We start from the raw sequence: 16,648 nt of genomic DNA on the forward strand, positions 1-16,648 counted from the left end.
TGCCGTTGCTAGCCTAACCTCCTACTGTGTGCTCACCTGGTTAAGTTCCAGATGTTCAGGAGGTTTTTACTGGTAGCTGAATTATCCGCAGAGGTGTCTTGCTCTCCAAAACAACCAAACCCGTTGGTTTAAAATGATAAAAACACTAAAAAGAGTAGTTTCACATTAAAAAAAATCTGTTTTTCCAACGCTATTTGGCTCGTCGGGGACGGCTGCTAACTAAAGTGGCTCACATGAAAACACCAATGGCGCTGTCTTGAGCCAGTGTTTGTTTTGTCCGTTACAGGCTACTGTAGAGACATGGCAATGCAACATGGTGGATTCGAGGGCAAGAACCTGCTTCCTGTGTAGATATAATTTCTGCCAATATATCCTCCTAAATCCGACACACTGGACCTCTAAACTGCAGCTGTTGCAAACCTTTTACCTTAATAGATTCTACAGATTTTTCAATAGAAAAAAACACTGACACTGGGGATGATGTTATTGTACATTAACATTAACACCAGCCAGTTTCTTTGTAGAACTGAGGCCAACATTAAGTGATTTATACTTTAAAAAGAAAAGACTTCCTATCTGACAAAACCACTCCCATTTTTGTCACCTCTGTTTGAACCTGGTTTTTGATCGATGGTGCTGCTAATCAGCCCTCCTCCCTGCCTCTGTACCTACTTTGTTCTGTCGTCACAGTCGCTTATCTTCTATTCCCTCAGAACACCATCTATTTAACCAGCACTTGTATGGAAGGTATGCTGTGAAGAAAAAAAGTGGAATGAAATATTGAAGACACGAAGAGATAAATGAAAAGGTAGGGGGAGGCGGAGCAGCTGTCAGGGTGTGTGGAGGACAGAGGAGGCGGTGATGATGTTGTAGATTATTTATCTGGTTCCATAAGAAAGTTCACTGCAAAGACACAGGAAAGTGAGCTAAGAAATCTGTTCTTGGGTGTGTCTGTCCTTGAAGAAATTTCCTTGTTGGTGAAAGGGTAATGTGGTGACAGCGATTGTAACGTGTAACCACCACAGAAGTGGTTTCAAGTATTTTGCCAGGCGTCACAACTGTGCAAAATGCAGTCACGAAACTTTTGCAGATGAGTTGTTGGATTGAAATAAGGGTCAAGTTTGAAGATGGGTGTGGTCTGAGCAAGGGGGCTGGAAGTAGCGTGATAGAACGTAGGGAAGGGGGCCATAGCCCCAAGGACCCCTTTGGGTCCCTGTACCCCTAGTTGAGAACCTGAAAGTTATTTCCTGTCTGTGTAGAGCTGCATGTATTAATCCTCTTTTATTCTTGTTTTAAAAGTTTTTTTCTCCCACAATCTGGAATGAAGAGGCTTGGTTTTAATGGGATAGTTCAGATTTTTTGAAATGGGGTTGTACAAGGTACTTGTCCATAGACAGTGTATTATACACAGTAGATGTCACCCCCAGTTTGGAGAGGCAGGCTGGAGTCCAACAGAGAAGCTCAGTAATGTACTGCTGTGGATGGGGATCAGCAGCGAAATGTATTTTAGCTACCCACCTGAAAAAATCAATATCATTTTAAGTGTACGCTATATTTAAAGTATTTTCACTGCTTTACCTTTCTGTCAGACAGCCTGTTCTGATGGGAAATCAGTTAAAGGCGTCAGTTCCCCATCTATGCTCTCGTCAAAGCCACCAGACTCCATTGACAAAACCAGAAGTTTTAGCTCGCTGAACACAAAAGCTGCTGGCCCACTGCTGCTTTGATCAGGTAGTGAGTTTGTGTTATTGTGTGACTTTGGTGAATCCGAGCTAATTCTTTTAAATGCCAGAGTCTCACAATAATCCAAACAAAATAACTGAACGAGGCAGCAGTAGACCAGCAGCTCCTGTGTTCAGCAATGTTACATCACTGTTTTTCTCAGTGGAGTCTGGCATTGAAGAGAGCAATATGACTGCTTAATTTTTCCTTTCAAATACCTGTCTGACATTAAAGTGAAGCACCGAAAATACTCTTAATATAGCATACACCTGAAGTGATATTTTTTTTTTAAGATGGGACTTTTTTTAGGGGGCTAAAATACATTTTGCTGCTGACTCCTCCACGGCAGTACATTGCTTAGCTTCTGTGATGGACTCCAGCCTGCTTCTCCAAACTGGGGGCATGCTGACTGATATCTACTGTACATAATATACTGTCTATGAATAAGTACCCCATACAACCTCACTTGAAAAACAAACAAACAAAAAAAACAAAAAACTTAACTGTCCCTTAAAGGTCAAAACTTGGTTTGGTCTCTTCTTTTCCCTGTTTCATTGCATCTAAATATAAAACAGTTGTGTGTCTGGACCACTGCATGACTTTGAAATAGCGATGCAACAGGGGCAGACAGTTATGGGCTGTTGTATTAACACCATAAATTAAATTAATATTCTATACTTACACAAAAGAAACATGAAGATGTAGTTGGAAGGGAAAGTAGAAAGAACTTCTGCCTCAAATACTTCAGTAATCATATTCCTCTTTGGTTTTCTTTAGATTGATAACAACTAAATGGATTTGTAGAAAATCAAGCTCTGAGACACAGACAAACTAAACTCTTGCTCTCAACTACAATATTTCTTGCAAAAAGCATAATGCAGATCTAAAAATAAGAGGGGTTTGGATTCAAAATGCAAGAAAAACAATATTTATGGAAAAAAAACAACTTTGCATTCTACGCTCCTCCTAATGTCCCTGACTGGTCAGTAATCAAATCCAGGAATTCAATGGGAGTCTCTTTTGGTTAGGAATTATATAAGGTTATGTGCCTTTACAATTTCACTCACCTGGGGGCGCCATCACACAGAGAAACTTTGAAGTAACACAGACTGTAGCCATTAACAGGTTTCTCATAGTTTCACCCAAAGTCATACCTTATATTCTTTAATCATTTCCCACCAGCTGCAACTTAAACTTCTAACATACACTCTTGTTATAGAGGATACATAGTTATTGCACAGGAACAGAGGTGCTCCAGACTTCAACACAACCCAGATAGTTATAAATCTCCTGGTAGATATAAGACACATCTCTTCATTTTAGCAAAATAATATGATAACAGGAATCTCTTCAAACACCTTAGACTCTCTTTTTGAGTTCCTCCAAGACAACCTTTCTTTCCTTCTCTCTTTATTTTCTTTCCTCCTCTCTGCTTCACATTTTCTTGTTGTTAAAACAAAAACATCCAAGTCATAAAAGAAGTACCTGTACTGAGATTAAAATGAACATGCATATGCATAACTCAGTTTCCTTCAGCTAAAGTCCAGCCTGCACATCTGAATTCCTGGACAGGATTCTTGGAAGCTCTCTGTGTTCTGGTATTCTTCCTGCCGAAGTGTCCTGAGGTGACACCGCATTCTGCTCTCCCTGTTCACAAAGGAGAGAAAACTTTTGCCAAACATTACTGCTGACCTCCAGTGGCCACATATGGAAACATACAGTTATTTTCCCTTCATTTCCTTCCTTCCCATGTCTGCCTGTAAGTTTCAGGGTGGCTGTAATGCAGTGCATTCCAGATGTGATATGTTAAGTCCTTGTGATAGTCCTGTGACCTCTCCGTCTCTGCAGCCGCCGTCTAACTATCGCCAGGCCATCATGCGTCAAAGTCATGTGTTTAGAGGTGGATCATTCACACTCACTTAGCATGTATAAGAGACAGAGCCTGGATAAGAATGATTACGCAGACGCTGAGGAGCATCTGGTATTGTGTAAGAGTGTGGTAAGTTTCCGTAAAACACACATTGAGACATTTCTCATTACTGAGGTTTAACAGAAATCCTGCTCGGGTAGAACGGAACTGTCCACAGATTGTTTTCCACTGAACTGACAAACTCTCAATACAATTGTTTTCTTTTAAGATTTTTTGGGGATTTTTTATGCCTGTATTGGACAGGACAGGACAGATTGAGTGTGAAAGGGGGAGAGAGAGGGGATGACGTGCAGCAAGGGGCCATGGGTTGGAAATGAGCCCATGGCTGCCGCAGCAAGGACATTGCCTTTATACATGGGACGCTAGCTCTACCCACTGAGCTACTGGGTGCCCCTATCATTACTAAGTTCTTGTGGTGTAGTGGTAAGCATTGTCGCCTCGTAGCCAAGAGGATTCTGGGTTTGAACCTGCTGGCCAGCTGGGGCCCCACTGTGTGGAGTCAGCGTGGGTTTCCTCCAGGTGCACCTGGTTCCTCCCACAGTCCAAAGACATGCAAGTTAGGTTAACTGAATGGTTGTCTGTCTCTGTGTGTCAGCCCTGTGATAGTCTGGTGACCTGTCCAGGGTGTGCTCCGCCTCTCATCCAATTCCAGCTGTGCTAGCTCCAGTAGCTGCTCATATTACTGGAACAAAAAATTCCCTGCTGCCATAAAATCATTAACCGCATAGTCCACTATTGTAAAAGAGATGTCTTGTTGACAGGGCGCTTCCAACTGCAAACAAAGGCAGTTATGACTCTTTCTATTTTGAATTTGTGATCATTAGTGGTTTTATATTTGTAAAACTATCCTCAAGATGAGAAAAGGTATTTAAAAATCTGTGATGTCATCGCTATGTTAAGGTTATGAATCTAGCAGGAACTCATGAGTAGGGCCACACTACTGCCCATATTCAGTGGGTTGAATACAGACAGACTGGGATCTGGTATGTGGTTATTATTATTCATCTATGGGACATCTTCAACTTGCGCAGCTTGCATCTTCTGAAATGCACTGAGGCTAGTCTGGTGGAGCTACAAGAATTGTCTAGATTGGCCCCAGTCAGCTTGGGCAGCCAAAATGCGGCCATTTGGCAGAGATCTGCTTGCCCTAATTTCATATTGTAATACTATTAAGATACTATAAAGTTTATTTTATTGCTCTGCTGCTGCTTGAGGCCAGTTTCCATCACATGATTCATACTGTTTGGCAAGACCGTTATTATGCAAAGTGAAGTGATGCAATAACTATATAACCATGGAAAATTACTGCAGCATTTTCTATGTGAACTTCTCACCTTTACCACAATCACACCTTTTGGTTGCGTGGAAGCAAATAGGACACATTTGAATTTTAACTGCCACAGAATACTTAAAATATACTTAATATATATACAGTACAGGCCAAAAGTTTGGACACACCTTCTCATTCAATGCGTTTTCTTTATTTTCATGACTATTTACATTGTCGATTCTCACTGAAGGCATCAGAACTATGAATGAACACATGTGGAGTTATGTACTTAACAAAAAAAGGTGAAATAACTGAAAACATGTTTTATATTCTAGTTTCTTCAAAATAGCCACCCTTTGCTCTGATTACTGCTTTGCACACTCTTGGCATTCTCTCGATGAGCTTCAAGAGGTAGTCACCTGAAATGGTTTTCCAACAGTCTTGAAGGAGTTCCCAGAGGTGTTTAGCACTTGTTGGCCCCTTTGCCTTCACTCTGCGGTCCAGCTCACCCCAAACCATCTGGATTGGGTTCAGGTCCGGTGACTGTGGAGGCCAGGTCATCTGCCGCAGCACTCCATCACTCTCCTTCTTGGTCAAATAGCCCTTACACAGCCTGGAGGTGTGTTTGGGGTCATTGTCCTGTTGAAAAATAAATGATCGTCCAACTAAACGCAAACCGGATGGGATGGCATGTCGCTGCAGGATGCTGTGGTAGCCATGCTGGTTCAGTGTGCCTTCAATTTTGAATAAATACCCAACAGTGTCACCAGCAAAACACCCCCACACCATCACACCTCCTCCTCCATGCTTCACAGTGGGAACCAGGCATGTGGAATCCATCCGTTCACCTTTTCTGCGTCTCACAAAGACACGGCGGTTGGAACCAAAGATCTCAAATTTGGACTCATCAGACCAAAGCACAGATTTCCACTGGTCTAATGTCCATTCCTTGTGTTTCTTGGCCCAAACAAATCTCTTCTGCTTGTTGCCTCTCCTTAGCAGTGGTTTCCTAGCAGCTATTTGACCATGAAGGCCTGATTGGCGCAGTCTCCTCTTAACAGTTGTTCTAGAGATGGGTCTGCTGCTAGAACTCTGTGTGGCATTCATCTGGTCTCTGATCTGAGCTGCTGTTAACTTGCGATTTCTGAGGCTGGTGACTCGGATGAACTTATCCTCAGAAGCAGAGGTGACTCTTGGTCTTCCTTTCCTGGGTCGGTCCTCATGTGTGCCAGTTTCGTTGTAGCACTTGATGGTTTTTGCGACTCCACTTGGGGACACATTTAAAGTTTTTGCAATTTTCCGGACTGGTTGACCTTCATTTCTTAAAGTAATGATGGCCACTCGTTTTTCTTTAGTTAGCTGATTGGTTCTTGCCATAATATGAATTTTAACAGTTGTCCAATAGGGCTGTCGGCTGTGTATTAACCTGACTTCTGCACAACACAACTGATGGTCCCAACCCCATTGATAAAGCAAGAAATTCCACTAATTAACCCTGATAAGGCACACCTGTGAAGTGGAAACCATTTCAGGTGACTACCTCTTGAAGCTCATGGAGAGAATGCCAAGAGTGTGCAAAGCAGTAATCAGAGCAAAGGGTGGCTATTTTGAAGAAACTAGAATATAAAACATGTTTTCAGTTATTTCACCTTTTTTTGTTAAGTACATAACTCCACATGTGTTCATTCATAGTTCTGATGCCTTCAGTGAGAATCTACAATGTAAATAGTCATGAAAATAAAGAAAACACATTGAATGAGAAGGTGTGTCCAAACTTTTGGCCTGTACTGTATATATATATGTAAATTTAAAGACAACTAAATTAATAGATTTGTAATATTTTACTTTGAAAAATATGTATCTGAATGAATTGGTTTAAAATTAAAATATACGTTTTTTCAATTTGCAGTTTTAAAAGCTGAATCGGATTTTTTTTTTTTTTTTTTTCACTGTTCACAAATTTAGGATGTTTTCACATATAGTCCTTTTCAAATTAACTGAACTCAGTTCTTTGAAAGTGCACCAAAAAGTGGACCAACAGAAACAGGAGTCTCTCTCTGTTCACACTATATATAATATATATTGACACAGTTTTGGTTTTACTCGAGTTCAATTCGCTTCAGAGGGGTCTGAGTCCTCTTGGAGTGTTCACATATACGCAAAAAATGAGTCACGGCTCTGAGTCCATTTAGAGGGCTGAAAAGGACCAAATGTGAAGACACGCTTAGATTAAAAAAATTCAGGTTTCAGAATTTGCAAAAGGAGTTTCAGGTTGCCCAAATTTGATTGGTAAAATTCAGGCCTAGGGTGTTTTCATATTTATTCCTTTTTAAACAAACTGAACTCAGTCCTCTTAAAGTGCACCAACAGAAAAGAGACTCAGTTCTTTTTATGTTCACATTGTCAGTTCATTTGAAAGAAGACCCAGTTCTCTTTCTGTTCACACTATATATAATATATATTGACATAGTTTTGTTTTTACTCTGACATGGCACTGCAGTGCGGTTATGAAGCCCCTTGCTTCAGATGAACGTAAAATTGGAGGAAAACCTTAGCGTTTCTGTGAGGTAGACTGTTGCCATCTGATGTATTCTACATTCCACATCTGGAGACGTGCATTGTCTTCCATGGACCAAAGTGCTCCTTGTCCAGGCCGATGTGGTTTCATCTGCCTTTTCAAGCATCCCAGGTCAACAGCATGAGATGTAGAGGGCTAAATTCAAAGGCAAAGAGCAAAGTGAACCTGGAGCACTTCATGTTCATAAGGCATAGGTTAAGTGAACCACACACCGGATCGGTTTGCTTCAGAGGGGTCTGAGTTCTCTTGGAGTTTTCACATATATGCAAAAAATGCTGAGTCACTGCTCTGAGTCCGTTTAGAGGGCTGAAACGGACCAAGTGTGAAATCACCCTTAGATTCAATAATTCAGGTTTCAGAATTTGAAAAAAAATGGTTAAATTCAGATCTAGAAATTCAAGTAAAAAAAACCAAAGAGGTATTGTAGATAGCAAAATATCTCTGCTACACAGTGCAGGACAGGCAGGCGAGCTTGAATGCAGTCAAACTGACTTTTGGCTTATCAGAGTGTCATGTGATCCAAAACAGCAATCTGAAAATTGAAACTTAAAGATGAGTAACAGAGAGAACAACGAGGCTCTGGTAAGTCATCCAGTTTTTGCTGTTTATGTGCCATCTAGTTAATATTTAATTTCTTTTATGTCAAACTGGATCAAATTCAGGCAACCTGAATCCATTTCTTTTTTAAATCTGAAACTTGAATTTTTGGATCTGAATTTGTGAACATTGGGAAAAAAATACAAATGGCAAATCAAGAAATTTCAGACTAATTTCAAAGAGTTCAATTCACATACATGGTTTTCAAAGTAAAATATTTCAGTGCTGTGAGTTTAACGTAGTATTTAAATTTCAGTATTAAAGGAACACTTCACCCATAAAATGACCATTTGAATTCATGAAGAAAACGTTTTTTTCGCATGCTTCCACAGAAAATGGTACTTGTACTGGTGTCTGGCTTTAAGTGCAGCATAGACAATTTTCACCTCCCATTCAGTTTTCAGTCGTAAGGTTCTAGTGACATGAATGTTTTTGGGAAGTACTGATCATATGACTAGATAACCAAGACTTACAGAGACGATACCGCAGGAGTTGTGTGAGAGTTTGTAAACAGATATATTGTCAGAGTTTTGCCATTTAACGTGGTCCCCAATCAATCAATAAATCAATGTTTGCAGTTTTCCATGGAGGCATGCAAGAAAAACAGTTATCTTCACAAAATCATTGTACCACAACATGACTTACTGATTTACAGAAGATCAGTTTGGGGGTGAGGTATTCCTTTAAGTGTTCAGTTGCTTTCAAAATTTGATTAATTATGTCCTTTATTTGCTCCCATATGACTAAGATGTAAGTAATCTCCTACTCTATTGTAAAAAAGGCATGACAGCTGGACTGCACACATGATCTTTTACAGGCTTGTAGAAAAAAAAAAGTTGTTATGGAAAGAAAGTGGGCTGGTTTGTAACTGCTTTCTAACACACTCTCACATGGTTCTCATTAGGTGAGTCATACTAACATTGCGTTAGACCACAGGAAACAAGAGGGGTGTACTCTCAAGACGTGAATGATGCAGAGATGCAAATGGGCTTTTTAGTTTGTTCATCTAAAAAGATACAGTGTTGATCCCTTGATCTTAAGTGGTCTGAGTCAGTGGTTTTATATTACTTATGTCCTTTATATATGTATGTGTTCTTAAATGTGACTTTTTTTCAGGGTTGCTGCCTGAAACAGTGGCTGATCAGTGAAATGATGCATCACACTGGGTCAACAAAGCAGCCTTTGTTCATAGCCAACATCCGTCTCTCTCTCTCTTTTTGCAGAGCCCATTTTTATGACCCTTATTATATTGGATATTATTCGAAAAGCATTGTGAAATCAACACTGTTATACTTTTCTGGTGATTACTGTTAGACACACCCAGTTCCATGGAAGAAAAAGGGAGGGGAAAAGGGGAGGGGGGATCATGAAGTTGTGGGTCTACAGTCAGTCCATTACCTCGAAGGAAATACAGGAAATACCTTCCCCTATTTGTCTTCCGTCAGTACTCTTGGTTATACTGTGTTTGCTTCACTCAGGAAAAGGCAGCTGCAGCAGAGAGGGTGTGCAACTCTCTCTTTTTGACGGAAAGTAACAGGTAGGTAAGTCTTATCTTATATATTTGTAGTTAGCTGCTGTTGCCATCATGTTGGAGTTATCAGCTTTGTGTTTGCCTTGTTTTAAGGTTGGTTTATCTCGTTTATATAGCTGATTTTATTGTTCCATAACTGTGTAGAAGAGATGCAAAGAAAATGAAGAAAGTGATTTTTTTTCCTGTCAAAAAAATTGGTGATGTAATCTTTATCCAGACACAGTATCCAAACAAAACAGGGCGAGGCATAATGGCATGCTGCGGTGAATTAATGTGTGTGGCTCATGTTGCTCTAATTGATTTAGGATGGATTTATGTTCAGACACAGGAAGTCTTGCAGGGACTGACTGCGCCTGTTCGTATGAGAGACGGGCTGCCTGGCAACATTGTGGCTCTACATTTATCTATATTATCAAAATACAGCACTAATGCATGCTGGTTAGATCACTAAAAGAGGCTTTTAGGATCTGGACAAGTACAGAGTGACATTATCAGAACAAAGTGCTTTTAACCACAAGCTCTATTGCCCCATGCCTCCCCCACTAAGCAAACTTCTGATATGGTAAATTGCTGCCAACCACTGCTTACACCCACCTACTCTACTAATACCACAGTTTGACATCTCTTTAAAGTCACACTCAGTTTTCCCCAGTGATCGGAAGTAAGTACATTTTTCAAATACTGTACTTGAAGTAAACAGAATTTTGAGGTACTTTTAATTTGTATTTGCATTTTTGCCACTTTCTACTTCTTCATTCCTGGGCAAATAGTGTATGTTTTATTCCACTATTTATCTCACAACTTTATTAACAGTTATTTTAAGGTCGCTACATCTCTTACAGATGAAATATCTAGTAACAGTAAATGAAAGAGTCAAAATTAGACACACCCTGACTAAACACAACAGTGAAATGCTGCTTATTTACTAATGCTTCAGCAACATCGAATCATAGTATATTTATTTTAATAATCACAGGGAGCATTTTATACACTAAGTACACTGATTATTTTGCCAATAATCAGTGTTGCACTCAACGTTGGTCTTTTCTTGAAATAAACTGTACTTTTACTCTGTCTTGTTTTGGTCTCGGACAATGAGGACGTAGGATTTGATTTAAGACCACAACTGCAGGGAAATCATGAAACTGCTTGTGGAAAAAAAAACAAGGATGTTGAATCAAGATTGTGACATTGATTTCAGCTCTGCAATCTGTGTTTGTTTGCTTATTGAAAATGAAACTGTGGAAAATACCCACATGTTAAGTTTCCCTCTGCAATCACTTGTGTTTATTTTATCAAGACGTTTCTCGTGGTACACTTATGCATGTGCCCTTACATGCAGTATGGCAATAAAAAGAGAGGGATGAAGAAGAATCTTTGTTTCTGTGGATGCATTTTACATCAATTTGAGGAGTGCCTACAGCTCGCATTTTCCACATTTTGTCATAGGTATGTAATGCAGTGTGGGAGTCGGACTGGTCTGGTCTTGGTCTTGACTCGGTCTCAACACCTCAGAGTCTTGGTCTTGTTACAGCCTCGATACACTCTGGCCTTGGTCATGGCCTGAGGCCTGTACTATGAAGCCAGTTCAGCTTACCCAGGATATCTTTTCTTTATCTGGTTTGACCAACCCTAACATCGGCTGTCTGGATATCTGGTTCTATAAAGCTGTTTATCAGCTAGTTCAGTATAGCTATGAGCATGCTCATGTGAAAGAGGTGGGGTTGTTGATTACAAGTGTCATCACATCCATGAATGAAGTAGACTGCTTCATTTAATACGAAGTGGTACCAAAACTGTCTGCGACTACAAGACTGTTAAATGTCAGTGGCATGGGATGTAAACGATGCTCTGTGATCTCATTACGGAAATGTAGAAATGTTGAAAATATGATCCAAACAGTCAAGTTAAAATACAACTGAAATCATGTGTTTAGTGTTGTAAACTCTCCAGTTTTGTTAGAAGTTCTGTTTTAAGACCAGTGGAAATAGAACCCTGGAACAATGAAGTGACCTACTTCTACTGACCTCTAACAATAGACGCGCCCTTTAATGTCGGCACGTAATATGTGACAAGGTCTGAGTGAGAATGTGTTGAACTATTAGAGGCTACTCTTTTTTACCTGAGACTTCAGACTTTCGTCCATGGATACTTTTTCTTCAGTGATCTGATTGGTCAGAGGTCGTGTGTTGATGGGCTGTGATCTGATACCCTGAACATAATCTTGAGTTAACCCTGAAGTTACCTGGCTAACTCCAAATCCTGCTTCATAGTACAGGCCTCTGGTCTCGGTTTAGGTGGTCTTGTAGACAACACTGCAATAATACTTGAGCACTTTTACTTAAGTCTCATGCAGGACTTTACCTGTAATGAAGTGTTGTTACAGTGTGGTGTTGTTACTTTTACATATGACTGTTAAAAATAGGTATCTTTATAATTATGTATCAAATGAGAATGTGAAAGGGGTCACTCGTAGTGATGAACCTACAAAGAATTATCTGCAGCTGTTCTTGGATTTATGGAGCTTTATAGTTTCAGGTCCAGGTTTAGCCTTCCCGCCAGTTCACCCTCACCTCTCTTATGGGGTCATTTCTGTCAAAAAAAAAAACTCTAAAAACCCACTGTAAACTACCTGCTCAGCACCACAAAGCAGATAGACACAGTTAGCAACTCACTGGTGAACACAGTGGAGCATTTAGCAGCTATAGAGCCAAATAGCATGCATATTGCATTTACATTTGCCAGTGGCCAAAATCAACATACACTGAACCACTGTCATTTGCAGATGCTGGTGATGTGGGTTTAAAGAGGATGTGGAACATGCGGTTAGGCAGTGCTATTCCTCTTTTAAGTGCCAGTACACTGAAGTCAAGCTGTATACTTCTTCACTTCCTCCTGTTGCTGCAATCAATAAATCTAAATTCAATCAGTCAGACTAATCTGATCATCTCTTAAAAACATTTTGTGGTTATTAATCACAGGAAATATTAGTGAGGTGCAGGTGTTGGTTCCTAAACTTGCTTTTGCTTACACTGAACTTTGATAAAACATTTTCTTTTCACAAGCTTTTCCACGTAGCTGTCAGTAATAAGGAAGCACAAGTGTTCACATGCTGTTTGGAGTTTTTGTGGTAGCAATACAACACAATATCCTAGTTTATAACTAAGTTTATATGTTTACTTATTAACTTGGACGCCAGTTGATCAACTTTAAAAAGACGATTCACATTTCTTACATGCAGTAAGGATCTCTGAAGATGGAAAAAGGATACCCTCCACAGGACTCCGCTCCACCATACCCTGGGCCACCTGTGAACTATGGGGGTGCAATGCCTCAGCCAGGGATGCAGCCTCAGCCGGGCTACTCTCCTGGAGCTCCTCCGACTGCTGCGTACCAAGGTGTGTCTGTGTCTGCATTCGTTTAAAGATGATACTGTTACTTTTGAAACATGGAAACAAATTTAGTTTTGTTCTTACATCATGCCATGAGGCACATATTCATGTAGAATGTCTACACTACTCTGCCTACATGTATTTAATGCAATGCAGTTATGTTATGGAAGGTGTTTTATGGAAATCTGTTTCTTTGCCAGGTGTTGCTTTTGCTCCTGCACCTGCTACAACAGGTGAGACAATGCACAATACTGCCCCATGTACAGCACAACAGATATGCACCATCACTCATGCAAACGACAACACGTTTACACCCTGATTGTGAACACGATGTTGTAAATGCACATCTGTGAACTGATAGTCAAAGAGTTTCCGTTCCAACGTGTGAAGTGAGAACTGCCACTGCGCAGCCCCACAAAGTCAGTGGGTGTATTGTGGCCTCTGTCCATCACAAAAAGCTTTTGTTCATGGTTTCTTCTTGTGGTGTCTAGTCACATTTGGAGTACTGCTCAGTGTAACAGACGAATAAGGATCTTAATCACGGATACATTAGCTACCAAACACAGATACAGCATGTATAAACTGTGGGGTTCTCATGTGAAGAATGTGCTGCAATTCTTATATTTTTATTTTTATTTTTTTACATTATACTGTCCGTCTGTCAATGACAGTTTCACACTACACAATAAGAACAATCTGAGCCGTCCTGCAGTATTAAACCCTTTATGTTTTGATGCCTCCATAAAGACAGAAACACAACAGAGACTCAAAATCAAATTACAGTTGTCGCACTGATGCCGGCCTCTGCTGGCCTTTTTGAGGCATTGCAGTCAGTACATTTAATCCTCAAACCTGGTAATGGCTGCTCAAAGTGAGTCTACTGCAACAGCAGAAATGTCTGACTAGCTGGCAACGACAATTACACATATTAAATTATGTGATAAAAATAAAAAACATCATAAGATATACTTAAAGGTCCAATGTGTGGGATTCAGGGGGATTTACTGGCAGAAATGGAATATAATGAAGATGTTTTCTTTAGTGTATAATCACCCAATAGAGGAATTGTTGTGTTTTTGTCACCTTTAAATGAGGCCTTTATATCTACATGGGGAGCAGCTGCTTGTCCTCAGACCCCGCCATGTTTTTACAGTATAGACCAGAATGGACGAACCAAACACTGGCTTTAAAAAGGGCCATTCGCGTCTTCACACCGGCCGCCATAGTTTTTTTTGTTGGCAGTCCCTCTTTTACGAGCAGTGTAGAGTCTTCCAATTAAAAAAAAGGTTTCATTTAATGTCTCTAGGGAGAACTTTTCTGGACGCATGTTCTGGGCAACAACATTAAACCACCAATTCATCTGGTTTCTTTGAGCGCTGTGACCTATTTATTTCCACACATGCAGACCTCTGCAGATAATTTGACTCCTGGTAAATAAAATAAATCTGAATGTCTGGATCAGAAAAAAGATGAGCAAAAAGATGAGCAGCAGTGTTTTACTCACCTGGTCCATTTATTTCAGAGAGGAAGAGACATCTGCAGATAATTTGGCTCCTGGTAAAAAGAAAAAAAAAATCTTCCTGAACAATGAAGCTGGTGTTTCAGCTGGTTGCAATCTGCAGTCCTCACTGCTTGATGCTAGTAAATCCCCCTAATTCTTGCACACTGGACCTTTACAAAGGTGCAGGGCCCTCTTTTATGACAAGGCCTTCATTCAGAACATGCTAGAGCATTCATGGGTATGCTGGACTGGAGTGTATGTGGAGGGAATGAGAGTAAGATAAAATGAAAAGGCAAAATCCATCTGAGATGCAGTCCAAAAAACGAAGTTAAAATTTGCAAATTTGTACAACCCCATTCTTTTATTGTGATATAAAGAGATAAAAGTAAATATGGAGACAAATCCTTGATGTGTTGTCCATTTTCTCCTCCTCAGTGACTCACATGATAGTGCAACCTGCACTGCATGAAGTCCCAGGACAAACTGTGTGTCCCCACTGCCAGCAGACAGTGATCACCCGGACTCATCCCAAAGCAGGCCTGATGACCTGGGCCATCTGTGGTGGCCTCGCCCTCTTTGGGTAAAAAAACCAACCTTTTGGGTAGAAACTTGTCGCACAAGTAGTTTCTGGTGGTTTCCATGTTATGGAAAAAAATGTATTTGAAGCATACAAAAAATCTAGCTTTATGAGCTATTATTACTTTAGTAACAAAACTGGAGAATAACAGTTGACTTTGTTTCCTCCTCCAGGTGTTTTCTTTGCTGCTGTATCCCGTTCTGCGTCGATTCCTGTCAAGATGTGGAGCATAGCTGTCCTTCCTGCAACAGAGTCATCTACGTATACAAGCGAATGTGAAACTGACTGTGAATGGAGGAGAGAATCTCAATGCTTATGTGTAGCCTTACTTGCTCAGCAACATTCTTTTGATATGGATCAAAATTATAACACAAAATGCTCTTACTCTAATCGTGTACTTACACATTCACTGCCATTTTGCATCTCTGTCACGCTATTATTATTTGAATGCTAACGTTATGTGATGAGGCATCTCACTGTGGGGAGTTATATTAAACGATCAGTGCAACATTTGTACATTATATAAGGGACATAAACCAACAAATATGCCAATAAAAAAAAACAAAAAAAACTTTTTCAGCAGTTGTGATTCCAGTTGGTTGGTGGGTGTCTTACATTTTCTGCATATATGTTTCCTCACTTCCCTTCCATTATTTCCTTCTGTCTTTTCTCTTATTGTGCTTCATTGTCTTTTTTCTTATTCTTTTTTTTTTTTTTGATTGACGGGTTGAGTTTATATTACTCTCCTACCATTTTTTTTTTCATTTGAAAGAAAGAAATTTGTTTTATTTACAGCCATAATGCTCACAGTGAAAATGCTAACATGCTAATGTTTAGCAGGTATAGGGTGATTATTGGATTTCGGGCAACCTGTTATTTAGATTATCCTTACTTAGAATGCTTTATTTCACCTCTATGCTTAATTTTTCTCTTGAAATATTTTCATTTTCATTTCATTTTGTATACTGTTTAATGAAATTTCACCATTTTCAGAGTTTTGATGTTTGGTGCTGTAATTCTCCAGTTGAAAACTAACAAAATCCATTAATTTTCAGTCTATATTGTTATGAATATGTCATTTAAAAAAAAAAAAAAAAAAATTACTGTAGTTTGACGATTTGAATTTTTACAATTCTCTTGCCATGTTTTTTTCTCTCTCAAAAAAGCCATTTGTGTAGTTACAGGCATGCTAGCAGCTCTGTGAAGATGTTGTGGTTCTTGGGGCTAAATGCTCATATAAGCATGTTAGCATGCTCACAGAGAAAATGCTAACATGCTAATATTTAGCAGGTATAGGGTTATTATTTGATTTTGGGCACTTTTATGTCCCTGGAATGATTTTTTTTTTTAAGGGAAAAAAAAGTTTTTTCTTGTCATTTATATTATCATTACTTAAAATTCTTCATTTCACCTCCATGCTTAATTTTTTTTCTTGGAAAATTACAGTTTTATTTAATTTCTTATACTGTTTTATGTTGGAATTTCATCATTGTTTTGATGTTTGGTGCTGTAATTTTCCAGTAAAAACTAACAAAATCTTCTAATTTTCA

General features: G+C 39.5%; 1 protein-coding gene across 5 annotated transcripts; it reads left to right on the forward strand.

Annotated features, from left to right (window-relative positions):
- The first annotated feature begins 3,702 nt into the window (after positions 1–3,702).
- On the forward strand, positions 3,703–16,648 carry LOC117268896 (LITAF domain-containing protein-like). Of its 5 annotated transcripts, none has more exons than XM_078161289.1 (6): positions 3,703–3,721; positions 9,576–9,634; positions 12,870–13,026; positions 13,221–13,253; positions 14,957–15,101; positions 15,272–16,648. In XM_078161289.1, the coding sequence occupies exons 3-6, from the start codon at positions 12,885–12,887 to the stop codon at positions 15,375–15,377; spliced, it is 426 nt and encodes a 141-aa protein (XP_078017415.1). In that variant the 5' UTR covers positions 3,703–3,721; positions 9,576–9,634; positions 12,870–12,884; the 3' UTR covers positions 15,378–16,648. The 5 variants fall into 5 exon arrangements, with proteins under 5 accessions (XP_078017415.1, XP_033501534.1, XP_033501536.1 ...); XM_033645643.2 differs by lacking the exon at positions 3,703–3,721 and adding an exon at positions 8,024–8,082; XM_033645645.2 differs by lacking the exon at positions 3,703–3,721 and having other exon boundaries at positions 9,453–9,638.

This window comes from Epinephelus lanceolatus, chromosome 18 (genome assembly GCF_041903045.1).
Source record: "Epinephelus lanceolatus isolate andai-2023 chromosome 18, ASM4190304v1, whole genome shotgun sequence".
NCBI lineage: Eukaryota > Metazoa > Chordata > Actinopteri > Perciformes > Serranidae > Epinephelus > Epinephelus lanceolatus.